The 23154-nt window shown below is 31.3% G+C and overlaps 1 protein-coding gene across 1 annotated transcript; it reads right to left on the bottom strand.

Moving 5' to 3' along the window:
• Positions 1-42: 42 nt before the first annotated feature.
• Positions 43-16964, bottom strand: LOC129981062 (uncharacterized). The gene is made up of 4 exons (XM_056091699.1): positions 16769-16964; positions 15354-15450; positions 1505-1674; positions 43-692 (listed from the first exon to the last, which is right to left on the bottom strand). Exons 1-4 carry the CDS (start codon positions 16814-16816, stop codon positions 570-572), a joined length of 438 nt encoding a protein of 145 aa, XP_055947674.1. The 5' UTR covers positions 16817-16964; the 3' UTR covers positions 43-569.
• Positions 16965-23154: the final 6190 nt, after the last annotated feature.

Genomic DNA, 23154 nt, shown 5'->3' with positions numbered 1-23154 from the left:
GCATTTTGATTTTTAATTAATCTTCATTTTCATTCTGAAAACAAAGATCTGAATAACCATTTGCACAAATTTTAGACAAAAAATAATTGCCTCAATATAGAAAATGAGCTGAAAAATTAATTTTAATAAGAAAAAAAAAATTTGATAGAATTTATCTTTAATGAAAGAAAATAAGACTGCATTCTAGACTGGTTCTGATTTAAATTATATTGCAAACGATAAAATTATTCAAAACAGTTCTGAATTATTTTAGCTATTAATGCGCTCATGTTTGAAAAAAACAGGAACATGAAAATATGATCCTCTACTGATTAAAAATAAAATAACAAATTTAATTACTGCATCACAAAGTTCATGATACTCTTGAAGTGGAAGAAGGTATAATCGAAATAAATGATAGATTTGATTTGTGGTCGGTTGATCGATTCATTGGATTCATCGTTTCGCTAATAATAGATATTTTATGTTTAACCAAGTAAAAGCGCATTAATAACTAAAAGTTTTTAGATATAAATAATGTTATGAATTTCTGAAATGAAAACTATTTTCTTGGCTGCATCTCATGTTTTTCAACCTAACTGAATGCTGCCTGTGCCGTATTTGCAGAGAATGGTCTTGATTTCATCTCCTTCCAACTCCAAAGCATGATGATATCGAATGGTGAGAGTATTGGCGAAACTATCTTGAGGAGTCTGTAATGCAAGAGAACAAGAATTAGAATCAGTTGCTTAAGTCATAGACATGAAAATTTATGAAATTGTAGATCACAAAACAAAACAAATTAAAAGAAATATGAGCCTCTTGAAGGAGAATATAATATGTTGGCTCTCAACAAGACAGCGGTTCTGTGTACAATTATAAAATTTGGCATAAATATGCTACGAAAGGATGAAAATGTGGATCTCGGAGAAGTTTTTTCTAAATTTAGAGAGAATTTTAATTAATTAGTTATCAAGCGAGATTTAAGCGCTTTCTTGCGATATTTCCTAAAAATGTTATAACAAAATAGCGATTTTTAAATCATCTTGAAACTTAAAGAATTGTCTTCTTAATGATACCATTATAAATGCTATGCAAATCTTTTTCCAGAATTTTGGAATTTAAAAAAAAAAAAAAAATTAATTTTTAATAATAGATTTCATTGCTGTCACGAAATTTAAACCATTTTCATTATATGATCAGATAATTATTCACGTACTTTTTTTTTGTATATTTTTTAAAAGTAAGGAACATTTCTATTTAACATCAGTGTAAGGGAAATTAATTTACATTACAGCGAAAGTTTGATGAACCGAGCAAATTACGTTTTTAAAGAACTACAATGTCATGGGACTTGAGTCCATTAAGATGGTTAATATGCACGATAAATAGAACATTTTTTTTAAATTAACATGGCTTTAATGTCTGATAAATTGACGGAATCATGAACATGAAATTAAGTCTAGCACAATCTAAAATAAGCTTAAAATGTAAATTTGTAGAATCAAGAAGGTCTCCAACTCACCACATGAATTGTACCACAAGCAGCATGAGGGACATTCAAGGAATAAGTCATTTTCCCGTCTCCTCTGAAACTGCAACCGCTGTCTTTCTTCCCAGCATGCACCAGGCCGCGGAAAGGAACCGAAAAGTTCAGATTCACCATTATATCGTTGGACCGGCAGGACAGAGATACTGCATTTCAAGACATCACAATTATTAGTATATCTAATACATTTACAAATTTGCTGGCCATCTAATAGTTTAATTAATATACATATATAATGCTATTGCTGTTTGGAAAAAGAAGAAAGAAAAAAAAACCTTCTGCTGAATTGCATTTGCAGAGAGATTGTCCTATGACATAAAATGTATAATCCGAAACAATCAATATTTTTATTTTAAAAAAAAGGAGGTAAAAAAGTTTTTTCCACTGCAAAAGTTTTTCTTTCTTTCTTGCTTGAAAAAAAAAAAAAGAATTATCTACAGTGGCAAATTTGAAAATAGAAGGGGGCCACAATTCGATTTATCCAGTTTTTAGATTAAGATAATTTTTTTTATTTAAATGTGTATAGCAGGGAAATACGATAACTTTTAAACTAAAAATGAAAATAAAGATGTTTTAATATATAATAAAAATTATAATTATGATTAAAAACTAATAGTTTTATGAATAACTTTAGTGAATAATTAGTTGTAAGTCATATATAGCACTTACTTAACAAATATTTAAAGGAGGTTCAAATTTCTAGCCCGAAATATCAGAGCATGATGGTGTTTCAAAGTGAATCATCAAATTTTATATTATTGTTGAAATTTATTCTTGATTATATAACAATGATAATATTAATGCAACATTACTGAGTATAAATTCAGTGTCCAAAACAATGAAAATTATTGTTATAAAATACACTTGAAATTATTTTTCAAAATGTAATTATTTATTAGTAAAATTATTTTTTTTAAATTCACATTAAAAAAATAGACCTTCACTGAAATCGGTATCACTGAAAAATGTTTTTTTTTTTTTTTTTTTTTTTTTTTTTTTTTTTTTTAATTTTCAAGTGGTGTAAAAATAATTTTTGCATAATAATATAATTTTAAGTTAAGGAAAAATATTAAAATATTGATACATTTTCAAATAAAAATGTAATTAAAATAGTGAAAAGTTTTTATTTTTTTATAATGAATATTGTTACGGATTTTTCCTCCACCACCGGGTTCTTTTGATAGTGGTAGTGATATGGTGTGAGAACACACAATCAGTAGGCCTCAGTAGAACTCAACGACGTTTATTTACACGAAGAGACGAATACACTGACGACGAATATTTACAGCAGAGACGAACACAGTAGCACACTACAGCAGACAGTAGCCCACAAGTAGTAATCGTCCACGGCACACGAAGCGGCCAGACAGAATCCAGCAGGAGAGGGATTCCTCGGAGCTTCGCTCTACGGTCTCGCCAGACGGCTGAACTTATCGCTGTCTTCTCTCACTTTAGCTGCCGACTCACTACTTCTCACAACTTGCTACTACACAACACGAGGCTGCTTCCACAGTAGGACTCGATGTTCAAAGCTCAGCTCAGCACTCGCTCCACACAACGCTGTTTCTTCGCTATCCTCTCCAAGATTCGTTACTTGTCGGAGACTCCGACTACAATTCACGACGACGACACACTCGACACCCACAACTTAGAAGTGAGGTTAAGGAGTACCCGCTTCAATCAGAAGCTATCTCCTGTAATTGGGGAAAACTGATGAAGGCATGGCTCTTATGAGATGACATTGACTTTTGGGAGAGGAGCGGTCCAAAGGACCGACCTCTCTTCGTGGCAGATGAAGGACACCCACAACTTGAGAGTGCCGGTCTTTTATAGTTCCCAGGAGGCGGGCATAGAATCTTCTAGACCAATCAGGCGTATCTCGGTTCCAAATGGACGGATCGACAAAATTCTCGAAATTTCGAGCATTAAACATTTTTTGCCAAATTCGTCGTCAAGCTCTGTCATCACTGGCAAGGCATCCGACAGCATCCAATACAGATGACTGTAAAGAAGTCTTTCTTATGACGGCATTATTCGTGCCGGAAAGCAAAATTACACGTTTGTAACAATATCTACTACTTTGGTAGCAACCATGTGCTAAATTTGATTACATTTCATCCAAAGGTTTTCCCAGTAGAACCTTGTGAGCAATTTCTTTTTCCATCATTCATGCCGCATGAGCATTTTACAGATAGTATACCAGACTGAAAAATTATCTTGTAAATTCTTTCGGCTCATTTCTATACGGTATACTCCCGTGATAACAAATATATAACTCGAAAAGAAAGCTTTTGCCGAAAAAGCGTCTATCAAAGAAATTAGTTAATACGGAATTCTGGAGTCCTAATAAAATTACAATTTATCAAATTGGTCGAAATCAAGAAAAACTGAATCTATGAATGCTTATGATAGCAGAAATTTTTAATTTTTAAATTAAAAATGACAGTAAAGATTTATTTTTAATATTTAATAATTAATGCATAATAAATAAAACAGTGTTATTAAAAATCAATCAAAAATTTTCCTTTCTAATTTATAAGTAATTGTATAAATAAGCTGCTTGCAACATTTAAGAAAATTTTAAAATAAACAGTGCAATTTATATTTAAAGAATTCGATAATTTTTATTTACTTTTTGATTGAATATACAGTAAATTATAATAAAACAGACACATTAGACACAAGGAACGGACATATCTAACTAAAGAATGCAGTTCAGAAATAGAAACATTTTTTTGTTATCGCCTATTTTGACTTCGAACCAATAAAAAGTGAATTCTAATTAACCTAGCTCTGATAAAATACCTTTCTTTCAAAGCCTGGACACTTTAGTTCAATATTTCAAAGTACTCTTAATTTAACATCATGTTAATGATTTCTTTTAAATTAATTATTTTTATTTTAGTTAGCAATTCTGTGAAATGCATGCTTTTATTCATTCATTTTGATTCACTGATTGCGTGACATCCACATTCGTACGCAATATTATTTAAATAAGCATTTTCGATGTTTACATATAGCTAACTAAGCATAATGAAACAGACATGATAATAACAATGTTTTTTCAAACGTAATAGGTCAGAAACCTAATTTTATAATTCACAGAATTAAAAAAAAAAAAAAAAAAAACAGATAGAGAAATGAATTCCAAGCTCATAACTTTCAAGAAAGTGCAAGTATCGAAAAAATCACAATGAAAAGTTTTTTGTTATGATAAGACAATAATTTGCCCAATTCGAACGATATTCTAATCCTCAAATGTAAAGGAAGTATAGAGATATAATTTCAACTCCTCTCCCACATAATTTCTGTAGACCTCAGCTGAATGACTCATCTAAGAACTCAGTCAAAATAAATTTCCATGTTCCTTATTAATATATTCCTAACCGTTTTCTTATTAGGAATCTATGTAACAGTGGTTACAGCCTTTTTCCAACCGGAAGTTTATGCGTAACTATAACTGTTTTAAAATGTATTAGTGGTCTCGATTAAAATGGATGCTTTATAAAATCATTTAAACTTCGCTCTAAGTCTGAGCTATGGTCAGATTTTTAAAAAATGCACGTTATAGCTGGATGGCGAATGTCTCTTTTTTTTTTTTTTTTTTTTTTTGACGCTCAAAGAATGAAACTTAATTGTTAATTTCAAATCTAAATAGCAGATTTGGAGGAGAATCGTTCTTAAGAGTGAGTATTGAAATTAGAACAAAAAAATTGATCAATAATTTATTTTTAAAAAATTTAGGAATTTATAATTAAGAGAAAATATAGCGATATACAATAATTATAGCATGTTGTTACAGCTTCACGCCGATAGATGGCGTATCTGTCGAGTACTAAGTTCCGTTAATTCTTTTTTGTTTCTGAACGTAGAGTGTGTAAGAACGATTCTGTGAACTGGACGTGGCACCAATTGTGAAAGGTGTCCTAATCTGTAATAGTCTACATGAAGTGGCACAAAAAATGTGTCCGAAAATAAAATGGTGTTCACCAGAAAGAAATGAGTAATTATTTGTAGAGAATTACATTAAGTGGTCCGTCGACTACGCAGTATTGAACCATCGAGAGTTTTGAGAAGTCGGCGTTTCTGTTTTGCCTCGTGTGTTTATTTGATATTGTTCTCAGTGATTTCTGAATCGTTTAGAGTGATATCCATATGCAGGCAACTTGCGAAACTCCAAAGTATATTATGCCTCATCATGGCGTTTTTAGGCCAGAAAGTAGTTCTACAAAATTACGCGTTGTTTTTAACGGATCAGAGGCAACGTCATCTGGACAATCGCTTAATGATAATTTGTATTCAGAATCTGTTGTCCAAGATGATTTGTTTGCTATTTTGTTGAGGTTTCGAAAACATTCTATAGTTTTCACCGCTGATATAAAAAAGATGTATCGTCAAATTTGGATACATCCAGATCAGTGTGATTTACAATGTATTTTATGGAAGGATTTAGAGGAAGAGAAATTACGTGTATTTAAGTGGCTCACTGTTACCTACGGAACCAAATGCTCTCCTTACTTGGCGACCAGAGTACTAAAACAAATATGCTGTGATGAGCGGAACAACTATCCTTTAGCCGCTGCTGCTGGCAAAGAGTTTTACGTCGACGATATACTCAGTGGTACCGAGGATTTATCTTCTGTCATTGAACTACAAGACCAGTTAATACATTTGTTAAAATCAGCTGGTATAGAGCTTCACAAATGGAGCTCAAATAATCCTGTTTTGTTACAAAATGTACCAACGTCGGACCGAGAATACAATTTCGATAGCCCTAACTCAGCAACTTTAAAAACTTTGGGATTACAATTCAATCCTGAAAAGGATACATTTAGTTTTAGTGTTCAAAAAATTGTGAGACCTGCAACAAAAAGAACAATGCTATCGGACATATCCAGATTGTTTGATCCTTTAGGCCTCTTAGGACCTTTGATAATCACAGCGAAGATGTTCTTGCAGAAGTTGTGGATTTTGAGAATTGATTGGGACGATGAAGTTCCCTTACACTTAAATAGAGAGTGGGAAAAATTTAGTTCTGAACTGAGTCAATTGAAAAATGTAAACATAGATCGTCATGTGTTATGTTCTAAAGTTCTGAAAGTAGACCTGATAGGCTTCGGAGATGCTTCGAAAAATGCATATGGTTGCGCTGTCTACACCAGGTCTTTGTCAAGGTCTGGTGAGATAAAGGTGTCACTCTTATGCAGCAAATCTCGAGTGGCTCCCATCAAAGAAATTAGTATCCCACGTTTGGAGCTGTGTGCAGCGGATCTGCTTTCCAAGCTTACCGTTAAGGTTCTGTCATCCTTACAACTAGACATTCATGGAGTACATTTGTACTCGGACTCCACCGTGGTGCTTGCTTGGATCAAAACTCCATCTACATCGTTGAAAACTTTTGTTGCTAATCGAGTCACTAGGATTCAAGAGTATACTAAGAACTTCCAATGGCATTATGTAAATACTGCTGAGAATCCTGCGGACTTGATATCACGAGGAGTTTTCCCTTCAAAGATACAACAGTTGGACATTTGGTGGAATGGACCGTCTTTTCTTTCATCTAGTAGCTGGCCAAACTTCAATGACGATCCTTCCAACGATCCAATGACTTCAAGAAGATATTCATCTCAGATGATGAATATCATCTTGAGGTGAAAAGAGCTGCAAAGAACTCTGAACGGAATAATGATCCTATGATTAATCTTTCCATTTGCAATAATCCTAGTTTTTTACAGTGTATATTAGATATAAGTAATAATTATAGTAAAATTGTTCGTATTTTAAGTTATGTTTTCAGGTTTGTCAAGAACCTAAAAGAAGCAGTGAAGATTACAGGTCCACTGAATGCTGAGGAATTAAACTATGCAGATTAATTAAATGTTAATTAAAAATGTCCAAATCCAAGAGTTTGCCAAAGACGTCAGTAGTCTCCAAAACCACCACTGTGTGCCTCATGGTAGTAAATTAAAAACTTTGAATCCTTTCTTGGATTCTAAAGGATTGTTAAGAGTAGGAGGACGGTTGAGTAATAGTAATTTTAGTTTTAATAAAAAGCATCAAATAATTTTACCAAAAGACCATAGATTAATTATAATAGAACATTTTCATAATAAATATTTACATGTTGGTGCTTCTTCCTTGCTATATCTTGTTAGAGAAAAATTTTGGCCTCTAAATGGACGTAATAGCTGCAGAAAAATCGTTCATCAATGTATCATTTGTTTCAAAGCCCAACCAATTGCACCTTCTCAAATCATGGGCAATTTGCCCAAGGAAAGAGTGTCTCCAGATTTTGCTTTTAATTGTGCTGGTGCCGATTTCTGTGGGCCATTTTATATTAAGAATAAGGCTCAGCGTAAAGGTGCTTTACAAAAAATTTATAATTGTATTTTTGTATGTTTTTGTTTTAAAGCTGTTTATATAGTAACTGTTTCTGATTTGACAAATTTAAAAGAAAGTCATCTCAAGAAATGGCAAAAGGTAACTAGACTTGTACAATATATGTGGAAATTTTGGCATCGTAATTATTTAAGTCAATTACAACAGATGGATGTTTGACAAAAATAATGTAAAATTAGGACATTTAGTGTTATTAATCGAAGATAATTTGTCTTGTTATAAATGGGCTATGGGTAGAATAATTAAAATTTATTATGGTGATGATAAGAAAATTCGTGTTGTTAAGATTAAAACGAAGTCTAGTATTTGTAAAAGAGCCTTTTCTAAAATTTGTGTATTGCCTATGGAACATAATTAATTTGTAATATTTGATGTTGAAATTTGTAAGTTTTGATTCTTATTTCTTAAAGATGTTGATTATTATGTATATTGTGTATTTTTTACTGGATTTGTGTAAAAGTTGTAATATTGTTTATGTTATTCAGCATTGTAATCTCTTGAAACCCTGGGGTTTCAAGGTGGGGAGTATGTTACAGCTTCACGCCGATAGATGGCGTATCTGTCGAGTACAAAGTTCTGTTAATTCTTTTTTGTTTCTGAACGTAGAGTGTGTAAGAACGATTCTGTGAACTGGACGTGGCACCAATTGTGAAAGGTGTCCTAATCTGTAATAGTCTACATGAAGTGGCACAAAAAATGTGTCCGAAAATAAAATGGTGTTCACCAGAAAGAAATGAGTAATTATTTGTAGAGAATTACACATGTCTTTCCTTGCACTACCTCATATACTTTCAAAATATGATGCATTCTGTATTTTGTTTCATGATGTAACTAAGAAAAAAACCGAGCAGATATTTTATAAATCTTTTTCTGACTGGGCTCAAAATTTGTCATAGATCTATAATTTTGGTGACAAAAACCACACACTGAACTTCCTCTATGTAGCTTGTTATCCAAGAATCGACGTCCCAACAGACATTAAATAATTTGATCGATTTTTAAGAACTGGACCAGTGATGACCTTTAGGAAACAGGACACAGTTCCGTTGTTTGTGTTGTGACTGGTCTGTCATTCAGTGCCCCGGGAACTAAAGCATGTCTCCTGATATCACTGGAAGGGGGGGGGGGTCTAACTCCAGGCGTGCCAACATAAATTTCCTTGATTTCGATATTACTCATTAAAAAAAATTACATTATATACTTCTGTCTAGTGGTATTTTCATGAAAAAAAGTAAAAAAATATCATTATAGTGAGAAAAAAAAAGCTATATTATTTGGAATTTTGATGCAAAACCTTTAAATTTAGCTATGTAGATCACTAACTTACCTTGTTTTTTTTATGTGCATTAAAAGTCTTTACTGTTGCGGGGGGGGGGGGCATCGCACGTGATTACCGGCATGCAGCAGCAGCAAAGCAACATTTAGGAAAGAGCAATCATTTAAAAATGAAATAAGATCCAACAGACATGCATTAATTATTTTAAATTGTTACTTTACTTTTCTGACCTATTACTTGTTACTTTTCAGGGTCTAAGAATATTTTGGTGCTACGTTAGAAAAGTAGCACTTCCATATAGTTTTTTTTATTTGGATTTAGGGAAAACGTTTCAGCAGAAAATTTACCGACAGAAAGAAAAAACAAATAAGTGTTAATTACAAAAATCATGGAGAAAAAAAAATTCTGTATAGTTAGAATGTAAAGCAATTCCAAAAAATAAATCAAATAGATCGAAACGTATTTAAAGATAGAAAATGTAATAATGAATTTCCATCAGTGCTGAATAAAATTACTTTTTTCTAAAGACTCAATAAATATAATAACATTCAAAACTGGAAATAAATAATTGAACATAAACCTATTGAAAGTTTTTTTTTTTTTTTTTTCCTCTTAACCGCAGAGTTATTCATATCGTTTCATTTGTCGATTTTTCTTAACGCTTTTTCTCCCTTTTATTTTTTTCCCTGTATTTCTTGCAAATGGACGTTTCGAAAGTTGCGGCAATCGATATTGCGAGTAGCTAAAGCAATTTTTAAAAAAATTTCTCATCTCACAAAGAAATCGAAAGACAAAACCACCCAAAATGTCAAAGTTGATTCTGACGTACTGGTGAATTATGGTTGGAAAAAATATCGAGTTTACTAAAGAATAGAATTGCATCAGATAACCAGCACTTTACGAGCGAATTATTTATAGTCCATTCTAAAGACTTTCAGACTATTTTCTTTCTTCCACCACTATTTTACTCGCTTGATCTATATTCTGAATGTCCGCAGCAAATAAGAATTTCTAGCGAGGTTCCTATTCTTTTCTCTCTTTTTTTCTTAAATTAACATTTCGTTCAGTAATTTTTTTTGTTAGCATTCGCTTCATTGAATTCTCTAATTAACGTTCTTATCACTATGTTCTTTAATCAACATTCTTTATAATACATTCAACTAAAATATTAAATATAAGAATACATATTTATAAATGGGACTAATATTAACATATTTAGTCCACCCTATAAATTTTATGATCCGTTTTAAATTAGCGGTATTGTTTCCATCTTGATTTTCTCATAAACTTATTCAAAATCGCGCATTTCTGTTAGTTTCATAGTACAATTTTGAGCAACGAAAATACATTTTTGGACTTCTTCTAAACAGCCAAAAATTTTACAAAATTTAATAATAAGCGATAATTTTGGCATAAAGATCCTGTACCAAATTTCTTTTATCGACCTAGATATGTTGTTGAGTTAGCGTGTTTATATTTATGAAAACAAAGAAAAAGAAACTAATGAGTGAGAGAGAGTCAATACATCGATGGATTTAGCACAAAATTAAATACAGATTTACAATTTTAATGTAATGATTATTTAGTTCTCCAATTCAGATAGCAGGGTTTCCGAGTTATGACGTTCATATATACACAAACGGAAAAATTAGTAGTGGGTTCATGATGATGAGGTCCAAAATTTAACATTTAAAAAATCTGCGAATGTTAAAATCGTAAACTAAATTTCTTCTATCGAAATTATTTCAATTTCATGTTGTGTTTATATATAATAGGAAACACAGATTTCCTGTTCATGGATATCACCCAAATTCTACTTTTATATAAAACGCTAACCTACGTGGAACAGAAATCGCTCTTATTATTTACTCTCCCATGGCAACAGTTAAATGTAAACAAATAATCATAAGAATCTTAGACTGCTTCAAACATTTGTCAAGCTTCTTCTCAATACATTTCTTATTAGGAGTCGAGAAACGCAGAGTTTAGTTTAGTTATATTAACGTCCCGTTTTAAAGCAACACTAGGACTATTTTGGGAAGGACCTCGTCATTTTGAACCACGGTCAGATGACGAGGACGACACCTGAGAGAAAAGTAGAGATAAAACGACCGCATGGCAAACATAAATCTCAAACAATTGCTGAGTTAAACTAAACTAGACTGCTTCCTTGAATGTTTTTACAATTGCATTGATTCAACGCTTCGAGTAGTTAATTAAATAGAGCTTCAAAATATTAATAATGTTCTATGATGGTTTGTAGTGTCACCATTTCAAAAAGGAAGGAAAATATTAAAGAGATCAAGAAATAGACTCCAAACAGAAAGTTCAATCCAGCGCAAAAATAGATTTAATCGTCGCCAAATGAGTCTATGCTTAATAGCTATTGCTTAATTAGATAAACGGATGTCTATATTTTCCAAAGAAATTGTCTTTAAAAAATTGTTTTAATTTTATCTTAGTTAAATTACTTTTTTAATAATACCAATTTCATTTCCGTAGAATTTCTTCCTTAATTTTAGTAATATTTAATTCAGTTTGATGAATTATATGTTGTTGTTGTGACTATGGCACGTTACAAGCCCGCTGACAATTATCTGTCAGCGATTTAAACCGAATGAGTGTCTCTTGTTTTTTCAGTAGTGCCAACTAGGGTCAAGAGTACGATTTAGCTACTCACACGTCACAGCCCTTTTTACGGGGCGGACTTCATTCATCCATTTCATTCACTCATCCACAGATCGTAATTTACGATCTGAATCAGAGAACGATCACCTCTGAACCAGTACCCCCAGTAGTATTACTCACGACATGGAGGACTTTGTGACCGCGACAGATTTATACGAGCGCCAGCCACCACACACACGAGGAGTCTTCGGCCGGCACGGTTCGAACTCGCAACCGTGGGGATGCGAATCCAACGCCTTAACCAATCAGACTCTCCCTGCTCCTGAATTATATGTAATAATGATTTTAAATGCGCATGATGGAATTCAAACTCATCCATCAAAACAATCAATCGCACGTTTTTTGCCAATATTTAATTCCGTAGTAAATTTTTCACTGCTGATCTTATTTAGCAATAAATATACTTTTCAATTTGCAGTAAGCTGATTCATTTGAAATCGTGTTTTGCAGTCATACCAAATAACAAGGTGAAATGCTTTTTAAAGGCCTTCCATAAATTATTTGGCAGTCTTAAAAATCAATAATCTTGGCAGAGAAACAAATTTTATAAAGATCCACAATCTTGGTGCAAAGAATCATATACCAAATTTCATATCTCTAATTTATTAATTTCTTTAGTTACCATGTTCGTAGACACACGAAAAACTTTTTTTTTTTTTTTGCTTTGTTTTAATGTGTGTGAATACATCAAAATTTCGAGATTGAAGATAACAATAGTTTGTGTACTACATCAGACATGTTCTACTTTTGATATGACTGGAAGTTTGGAGAAGTGGATGTTAATTGACCTTGTTATTTCACCTTTTTTCAAAATTATGAAATCCACCTCAAAATAAATTTTCATGTAACTTTTAAAACGGAGCATTAATATACCTAACTAATCCAAGAGAAAATATTTGGTAACAAGTAATGGTAATTGACAAATTTAATCCTTCTGGTACCATAGTATACTGTACTGTCAAAATTAGTGCCTTTGTTTTATTCTAAATCAAAACTCTATCTCTTTGAAAAGATGAAATTTGAACAATTTTTAATATAATATTTGTAGAGAGTCATCCTATCTGTAAGTTGAACGAACATACATGATAAAAATATTTCATATAATTTATAGGTTGTATCACAATACATATATGCTCTACAACCGCTATATCAACTGAACAAACCGCTGAATCAAAAATAGTAAATTTGGCACATCGCTCATTCTTGGGTAGTGGATACTTACTAAGTAAGGGCTTTTCAGAATTTTCATTAGAATTTTATTATAAAAATGTATCAAAATATTAAATGTTTCGTTTCAACAACTTCAAAACATTTTATTGCATTTTTTTGTTGTTGCATTATATTAAAATTTAACGAATCTGCTTTTCAATTACAACAATTTTTTCATGTAATTTCTTTCTCTCTTTTTTTTTTTTCTTTTTTTTTTTTTAATTTTTGAGTATATTTTACTACAGAATTTATTATTATTTACATTACTGCGTTTAATGCATACGCGTTGCACAATATTAACACATTGCAGGCCACAGCCATGCGGGTAATATTTCCCAAGAGAGACAATATGTCTGTTTATGTATTTGAAATTCACAATTACTTGACATGAAATATGTTGTGTGATGTATGTTCGGATAGTTCACTTAAGAGCAACATACGCTTATGTATTTTATTCTCTTACTTCTGTGAAAACCATGCTTAAAAGGTGGTGCTTCCCTGTAAGTCACAATGTCAGATGTCGATGATGACATGTGGATAAGATGAAAATGCCCGTCATACGTATGCGTGCAAGCAGCTCTCTGGGAACTGTTACCGATGCACATTTGTGTGACATGGTGTGCAAAATGTTAAACGCCTTTTTTTTTTTTTTTTTTTTTTTTTTGTGCGGTTAATCCTGATGTTACAATTAAAAAGAGAGAAATTTTGAAAATTAATATAAAGACAAACAAATCTACAAGAGTATCATGCTACATTGTTTCAGAAAAGAAGTTCAGATGCTCCTTATTTTATCCTTATTTTTTTTCCTTTCTTTTGTTTTTTCACGTTTCTCTCAAAAAGGAATGTTTCTGTTTTTATGAGCATGCATACAAATGAGATATTGCAAAAAGTTTATTTGTAATAGCTATTGGTTCCTGATTTTGTTAGCCTTTGAGATAATTTAAACATTCTTCTCATAATTATTGTCAATTAAACAATTTGATAAGGCATGAATGAAACATCATTCTATGATAAATATAAAAGAGTATATCATGAATCTCATTTTTAGGAATTCTTATGGAATGGGACCTGCTTAAACCAAAGCTGACGGCACCAGAATAAAAACTCGACTTATTCAAATTAAGAAAAACAGGGAAGAATAAAAGTAAGTATAGCAAGAGAAAACAATTTTTTTAACTAAAATTAGCATTAAAGACTTTTTTCAATAGTTTTATAATAAATAATGAATAAGTATTTTAATAAAAGAATAACACTGCTTATAATTGAAAACATTTAAAACAATAATTCACATCTAACTTAGTCAAACATTTTTGAAAAAGTGAAACATTTTTTTTTTTTAATTTTTCATTCAATTTCTTCATACTACAATAAAATCTTAAATTAAAAACAAAATAAAGACCTTAAAAGTATTCACATATAATTACTGGGGATGCAAGTTATAAATATATACATTTCATGAAAACAATTCAGAATTTTTTTTTAAATCGCAATTTTTTAGTTTTGATTTCGCGTTAATTAAAATAAATGCGAACCACACATTATATTCTAACCTTATGCTATTAGTAAATTCAGAGGACTAAAAAAATTAAATTTCTCTGAATTCGAATTAAAGATTTACATATTAATCCAATTTCATTGTGTTAAATATATATATATCACAAGCTGTTTAAAACTATTGTCTTCATAATTTTTGAGGCAGAGTTATATGGTAAAAGAATAATACTGATGACGTGCATTAGATTTGCAATAAATATGTAACATATTGAAGTTCAAAAAAATGTTCTAAACTTCAAAAACAATGTTTTACTTTTTATTTCAATTTATAACGAAATTTTACTATATAAGAGAGGAGAAAAAAAGGGGAAAGGAAAATATGAAACTTATAAACAATATTATTAATTTATTATTATCTTAATTGCATTATTATATTTTTTTATTATTTTATTTATATTCTTATTATTATACTTTTTACTAATAAAACTATCAAAATACAACTTATCTAATAAACAGTATTTTTTTCCCCCTGCGGTATCAACGATTTATGTCAAAATCTTAGATAAACATCAGATAATTTAAATTCATAAGTTTGAAATCTTCTGAAATAAAATTATTTTCGCATTAATTTCATCAAAATATGTTTTCGAGGATGCCATAAGCTGAAATTTAAAGTTTACATAACAGACATAGCAAAACAAATTGCCATTTCACTTATACTTTTAAAAACGTAAAAGAGTGCATCAAATAATGCCTTACCTCTCGTTTTTTCAGATACGAAATCCTTAAAAGTTCCGGGTTTATATCCTAATTTAGTTCCAGGGCTTTCGCAGTTGACTAGAGAAATGAAAAAGATCTAAAAAAAAAGAATGCAATAAACTCATTATTGTGACTATTAAAATAATTTTAATATAATTTCTACGTAATACCATTTCATTAACGAAAATGAAATATGAAATCAATATCTCAAATATTTGTTTAACCATTAAGAATTTTTGAAATTTTCATTATGAAAAAATAAAACAGCTGTATAATCATTAAAGACAATATATAATTATATTTATCTGACAAAAATGTGATACTTTCAGCTAATGAAAAGATAGAAACATAATATGAAATATAAAACTCACTTTTTTTAAATTCAGAGTTAATTAAAGATAACTTCAATACATAATTTCTCATTTTAAGAGGACAGTGGACTTTGAAATAAGCAAAACTAGACAGAAACATGAAATTTTATTTTTATCGTTTCCTCACCAAAATGTAAGTTCATATTCAACTAAAATTGTGTTTTAAGATATATTGTTCAATAAAATGAATATTTCAAAGGCCGAAAGAAAAAAAAAAGCACGTTTTACTTTCCTCAAAATGATATTATAATTAGATTTGAATATCTTTGACATGTTCCAGGCGTATTAATTTTTGACTAAATTAAATATAATTGATAATAGATATTTCTTTTAAACATTAACAGAAAATAGGGCATTCATTTTATATTTCGAGTGTTTTAGATAGTTGAAAAGTCAATTTTGGTTCCGAAAAACATAAAATTCTTATGAAAATTCAATAAGTGTGAATAAAATTATTTCTAAAAAATTAGCATTTATTTGGAATTACAAAATCCTACACAGTTTTATTCCAAATAAACTTATATTGGGTAATAAAGAAAAAAATAATTTTAAAAAATTAAAAACTGTATCGCCTGGAATATTTTGGAAATTAAAAAAATTATATACCTTTTAATTTCTAAAAAAAAAAAAAAAATATTTCACTTAAAAAATTTTTTAAAAAGAAATTTGACATATTTATATTTTAATATATATGCATAAACAATTTCATAACTCTAAGTGAATAATTCCGAAAAATGCCTACTAGAGTCCACCGTATCCTTAAGCTACAATACTTTTCAAATTAAGAATTCATAGCTATTGTACAATCTTCAAGACAGTAAGTATATTTCAAACAGTTTTCAAAATTCAAACCATTAAAATTTTTGGTATTTTTAGACAGCTGATAATACATTAAGATATTTACAAAAAATGTATTACATTTTATAGAGTTCAAATATTACGTGAAAAAAAATGTATTTTTAAATGGGTATTTATCCATTTAAAAATAAAGATTTGTAATTTTCGAATTTTCCTGAGAGACTGAGGTTAGAGATATGTACTTACCAGCACAAGGATAATAACCCCATTTTCTGTTGTCGTATGTCTGGACATCTTTGAAGCCGGAATGAAATGAAATGAATGATCGTTGAGGTAGACTTCTTGCCTTCTCGATAAAAAAGTAAATAAATAAAAAAAGAAAAGAATCGTTGCGGAGAAGGAAAGAAAATCGTGCAATTAATACGCCATCTAGCGACACGCGAATCCTGCCCTGGCAGTGACCTTCAAACCACGAAGCAAGATTACTGACCCTACCTAACGAGACACTAAATGAGCACTTTTCTAGCAGAGATATACGTACAGATTTTTATTTTACCTTCGAAACTGGTTTCGGTAATATCTTAACCTAACCAGACTTCGGTTTTAATGGAGGCAAAGCTTTGTATCTGAAAAGTGAAATGAAGTACGAGAAAAGAAGAAAAAAAAGCTGAATGATGAACTTTCGTAGTTTATAAAAGTCAATGAGAACCTTTGAAGAAAATCATTCGTAAAAACTCGGAGGTCTTAAGAAAAGTCACTGAACTATGCAAGAATAAGTAAAGAAAAAAAAAGTTTGATGAAGAATCACAGACGAATCGTTACATTTATTTTTTGTTTGAAAGCCTTTCAACGCAGCATTCATTAAAATATGAATATTAGATTAATGGAATGCAAAGAAATCCTAGTTGCAAACGATTTTTTCTTAAGAATTTTCTTTCCTCTACAATAACACCGATTATTTTTTCCCATCTAAGAATTTTGCAAATTCTTTTTTTTTTTTTTCGTAGTAATTTCTTAGAAAATTTATACTTTTTACACTAATTCATTATCACAGTGTTCATACTCAAGTAGACTAATAAAATAATTTAAAAAAAAAAGATTGCAAAGAAATCGTAATTGCAAACGATTTTTTCATAAGAATTTTCTTGATAAAAAAAAGTAAGAATTAGCCTCTCGTTTCAATGCATTCTGAAGTGCTGACATTTGTTTTCGGAATTTTAAATCTTCATTGATGAAAACCAATGTATAGTTAGAATTAATATTCTAATCCCCAAATATTCATCGTGAATCTTTCATACATTTTTTTTTTTTTTTTTGTTTACCCTAACCAAGCAAAAAATACAATTGCTTGACTTAGAGAATGTTTGAATATGCATTTTTTCTCAACCATAATGTTGGAAAAATAAACTACAAAAATTTATGTTTGGTGTTTAGAATTAAGTATAAAAATAAGTAGTTGGCTTGACCAATTTCGATATTGCAGCAAAATATGTCAATCAAAAGATTAGAGTAAAATATTTTGAAAAAGGAAAAACTGTTTTGTAATCGCATATGGAAATATTATCATTGTAGATTAAGAATACTTGACTGTTGATGGTTGGGTTTAATGACTCCTGACATTTTTGTTCAAAAAAAGTAATATTTATACTCTGCACTGCATACAGACTTTTCTTTCTCAAAATTTTTCATCACTATTCAGAAAATTACCCAAATAATTGAATGGATTTACAAAAATGGATTAGTGTTAAAAAAAAAAAAAAAAAAGAATGGAAGCAAATTTAACTAGTTTTAGTAAGCCTAGGAAAGTAAGCTTTGCGTCTTCTTTTAGTTTGAACATTTCAATTCAAAAATTCACAACATCACTACCTCCAATTCTTGTTTAAAGCAAATGAATAACTAGTTGATAGTTTTTGATTTCTTAGTCTAACAATTTTTCATCAATTAAAATTGTATTTAACAAATTCTCTGGCAATTTCATCAAAGCAATGAAAGGTGTTGCTAGAGCATTCAGACTCTTAAACTCGATGAAAATATTTATTCAAAATTCTTTTTTTTTCAGCGTGTTTTCGTGTAAATGTCTCTTTAGATATACTATAATGTTTTCCAAATATATTGGCCCTATCAAGATTCCTAATAAATTTAATAAACATATTCAATATAAATATGCTTACCTTAATAATTCAATAAAGATTTAATTATCAAGAGGATAACAAATATAAATCTTTAAAATTAAATTAAGTGTTATGATTTGTTGCATACAGAATTATGCTAAGGCCTTGCCACCAAGTTCGTGAAACGGCTGCCACCTTGGATTGAGACAACAAATAAAAATTCGAAGTTTCGTAAAAGAAACATACAATTTTCGTTTTTTAGAGTGGCTGACCCAACTTTAATAGAAACTAAGTAAAAACTAACTAGGTAGGAATTGGATCTGAATTGGTTGCCAGTGACAACTGGAGTCCACTCACTTCTATAATGCTATCATCCAATTTTTATAATGAATGAATGAATCAAAGCATGCATTTCAAAAAAGAATACTCAAATAAATATGTAATAATAAAATTTATTTATAATGCGTGCTTATTTTTTACAAAAAAAAAAAAAAAAAAAAAAAAAAAGATGTCTAAACACATTTATTTTTGGCTGCTCTTCAAAACGTGACGAAAATGAAACATAGCGTCATCGTTAAAAGAATTTGTAAGGCGCATAGCTATTACCTTAGTAGACCGTTGCTTCTCAATATAAGATGTAATAATTTTATGCATTCTTTCAGAATCTTCGTTGGAAGATTGTTGCTCTGTTGAGTCTACTATTTCTTTCTCTTCTGACCAAATCCCCTACACAGCTTTTAGTTGTGACAAAGGCTGCAGCTCCATAAGCTATGATTTTCCATTATCCACATTAATGTCGTTGTTATCCATCGAACTCTGGCCCCATAATCTTGATCAGAGCCAATTCTCCTTCGCTTAAAGCTTCACAGACATTTGCTCAAACCCCTTGGAATCGCATTCGACAAAGCTATCTGATAAAAACTTTTTCCAAGTAAATATAAGAGCTCTCTTCAAACAATCGCTCAACACAAACTGATACAAACCAATTCAGCATGTGACGTCATGGTGTAACCTCGCCACTCGTTCTGCGAAACATTGTTCGTTAAGCGAGTCACTTTTTTACATTTCGCTTTGCTCTTATTAAGATTCACGGAAAGAAAGAATTCCAAATTTTGAGTGGTAGAACAGCTCAGAAATAGTTGATATTACAGAAAAAGCATCTTACAAAGAATTAGAACTATTAACAAAATCAAATATAAATAAATATGCAGAGGTCATTTATAATCATCGGACTGTAATCCCTCAACTATATGGGAAAGAATGCATTCAAACTGCATTTAATTTCTAACGAATATTATGTTTAGAAACCTGTTAGATATAAGAATAAGAAATTAGAATTTTTATATTTGACCACATCTGAGAAGTCTCGTCAAAATTATGAATGAAGTCTCGTCAAAATTATCTGTAGTCTCACTAAACTGATCTGTGGAGACTCTTGAATCAAGTCTTATAAAAAGTATCTGTAAGCTCATTCAAGTTTTCAATGTGTACTTCGATGCAATTGAGATTCAAAATTTGATGTGATATCTACACCTAATACAAATTTGGATTTGAATATAGCCTTTTATGTTATTTGTATAAAAGACAAACTGTCTGTGAAAATTTTTATTTTGTCTACGAACACCAAGCTTCACTTTGTCCTAAAATTAATTTTTAATATTTCGATATGGAGAACATTAAACCCAGCATACAATTCCTATAGGCCCATTTGGCATCGGACAAACTGACCAATCTGCCATGATTGTCACATATGTCGGTTATCGTTTGAAAAAATTTTAATGTAGCGATCAGAATGAAATTTGAAGTCTAACCAAATAAAATTCGAAAGTTAGCAGGGTTTAATAAAAACACGACTTCTGCTATAGACTTTTTTTTCCCCACTGAGGTTTTATAGTTTTATTTTACTAAACAATATCTGAATGTTGAAAAAAGGAGAAATGAACAGGCCAAGGGAGCTGAATCAGCCTTTCTTTCTTAAAGCAAACTCTGGACCGGAATCAAGCCTTTTAGGGGGCTTAGGCAATGCAGGTGGGGGGGGGCTTTCTAAAGCTTTTCGTTTAGTTTAGTTATATTAACGTCTCGTTCTAAAGCAAGACTACTTTATTTTGAGAAGGACCTCATCATTTTGAACCGTGTTGAGATGATGGAAACGACAAAGGAGATGGCACCCCCTCTCCAAACTTCCACACCACACCAGAGGGAGGACTTTCGGCCCCTACGGATTTAGCATGCACCAAAAACGCTTACACAACGGTTCTTCTGTGGAATAGGGTCTCGAACCTGAAACCCTCCGGTTTCGAAGCCGAGACTTTACTACCAGGCCACTGCGGCCATAAATTTTTCACCAGAATTTTGTTATTGATTTTAATTCTCTACGAACACAGTTTTATGTAAAAAATTCTGATAAGGTGACAAAAGATGTAGGAATGACTCCTGTGTTGGTGTGCTTAATTATAAACAAAATTAGCGGACTAATTTCATGAAATAGATTTATTGAGAAAAAGCGTTATGCGTTACAGCGTTGAAATCGACTCCACTCCCGTTACCGAGAGCGTCACAAAAGGCATGCCAATTGGCGGAGAGGTCCGTCGCCAAGCGAATTAGACACGCATTACGGAACAATTCTCGTCCGAGAAAATCGGTTTCAGTACATCGCATATTAAAAACTGAGAATTACTAAACTCAGAAAATATCGCAAATGATAAATCAAAATTTCAAGGGGCTTGATAATCCATCCTTAGACACAATTCATACCTGCATGAGATATAAAGAAACAAGTAAAGTAGTCTTTATATGAGCTGGTAATCTCAGTAGAATTAACTTGAAAGACGCAGGTTATTGGGATTTATAGCTATAATGCTTTTTATCCCCTATTTTCAGATGAAGTTTCAGTCGGTTAACAGTTAAGAAGCAGTTGCGATGATGCGATTTAGTTCATATTCGAGATTCTAAAGTTCCAGTGAAAAGAGGTACAATAAGACGGATAATTCCCGCAACACGGAATGATGAATAAAGAAGAGACCACAACATCTCAGTAGGATATCGAAGCTCCAAATAAAATCACCTTACTTGCCTAATGACCTTCTTTATTACCTGACTAAATTTATCTTAATGGCCTTCTTTATGCATCCGGAAACAATACACCACTTTAAAACTAAATTCTACGAATCTGCCTCACAAAACTCGCACATAAATATTTGTTAGCTACAGAACAAATGCCTATGTTTCTATAATGTAATTATGCTGCTACTTCTCATTTTCTTTTTTTAAGTGCTCATATTTTTATACCTAATATTTACATCACTTCCAAAACAAAGCAGTGTCATTGCCTACGTTGCTGTCAAAGATCCAAATGTCGACTTCCTTTATTTTTATTTAAAGTATTTTTTATTATGGCCTATTGCATATTAATTACCATTTGCCAATGATTACCTGAACTATTCTACTGAAGTTGTTTTTCTGCTTAATTTTGGGAAGGGAAATTATGAACTTTAGTTCTTGCGCTTCAAACTAAAGACGGATTTTGCTATAAAAAAATATTAATTTGAATGCCGATAATGAGTTTCCAGCTGAGAAAGTGCAACGGCTTGCAATTTAGGGAAAGATCTCTGAAGAGAATTATTTCTTCAGAGATTACCTCTTTCATGCTGATAGAGATATTCTCTATCTTGCTAATTAATAAAGGTGCATTGACATCAAAAAACTTCTCACGAGCTTTTTGACGACAAAACTAGTAATTAACCAGGAACATAGCCTCAACTTCTACCTTTGCTCCACTCAGCAAACTTGATTCTGAATGCCACGCATAGGAAAGAATTTGACAAAAATTCTAACAATGAAATTTAAATGAATCAAAAATAAAGTTTAGTTTAGTTATATTAACGTCCGTTTTAAAGCACCACTAGAGCTATTTTGGAACGGATCTCGTAATTTTGAACCATGGCCAGATGACGAGGACGACACCCCAGCTGCCACCCCTTCTCCAAACTTCCACATCACACCAGCGGGAGGACGTTAGGCCCCGACGGATTTAATGTCAACAAACTTGTTAACGACGGTTCTTCGATGGAATCGAGTCCCGAACCTGCAACCCTCTGGTTCCGAAACAGAGACCTTGCTATCAGGCCTCCGCAGCCCGGTAAATGAGCAGATCCTATTGCAAAGGATAGGCTGCATTCTTTAAAATTATTGATGTGTATTGGGCGAGACACCATCGGTATTTTTCATTTAAAATTACTCCAACGTGTGAAAGCATTAGACAAGTACTGTGAACATTCGACGGTCTGATGCACCCGGTCCTGGCAAATAGAAAAAGTGTAATCTTCATCTTCATCAATAACAAACAGCATGCAGCAGAACACTCACTGAGAACACTGCAGAGTTGAAATGAAAAATCCTTCAATACCCACCACAATCACCCGATTTCACACCATTTGATTACTATTTATTTCGGTTTTTGCAGAATAGTTTAGGCGGGGAAAAAACTTAAAATATCCGACGAAGATACATGAACCTTTTTTT

Source organism: Argiope bruennichi, chromosome 8 (assembly GCF_947563725.1).
Source record: "Argiope bruennichi chromosome 8, qqArgBrue1.1, whole genome shotgun sequence".
Taxonomy (NCBI): Eukaryota; Metazoa; Arthropoda; class Arachnida; order Araneae; family Araneidae; genus Argiope; species Argiope bruennichi.
This window is presented reverse-complemented; position numbering and strand designations above follow the sequence as displayed.

Excerpts from the sequence above, each read along its gene's own strand:
- LOC129981062 (XM_056091699.1), bottom strand. The coding sequence starts at position 16,816 with ATGTCCAGACATACGACAACAGAAAATGGGGTTATTATCCTTGTGCTG. Across the intron at positions 15,451-16,768 it reads GGGTTATTATCCTTGTGCTG|ATCTTTTTCATTTCTCTAGT; the intron begins GTAAGTACATAT and ends CTTTTTTTTTAG. Across the intron at positions 693-1,504 it reads CTTGTGGTACAATTCATGTG|ACTCCTCAAGATAGTTTCGC; the intron begins GTGAGTTGGAGA and ends CTTGCATTACAG.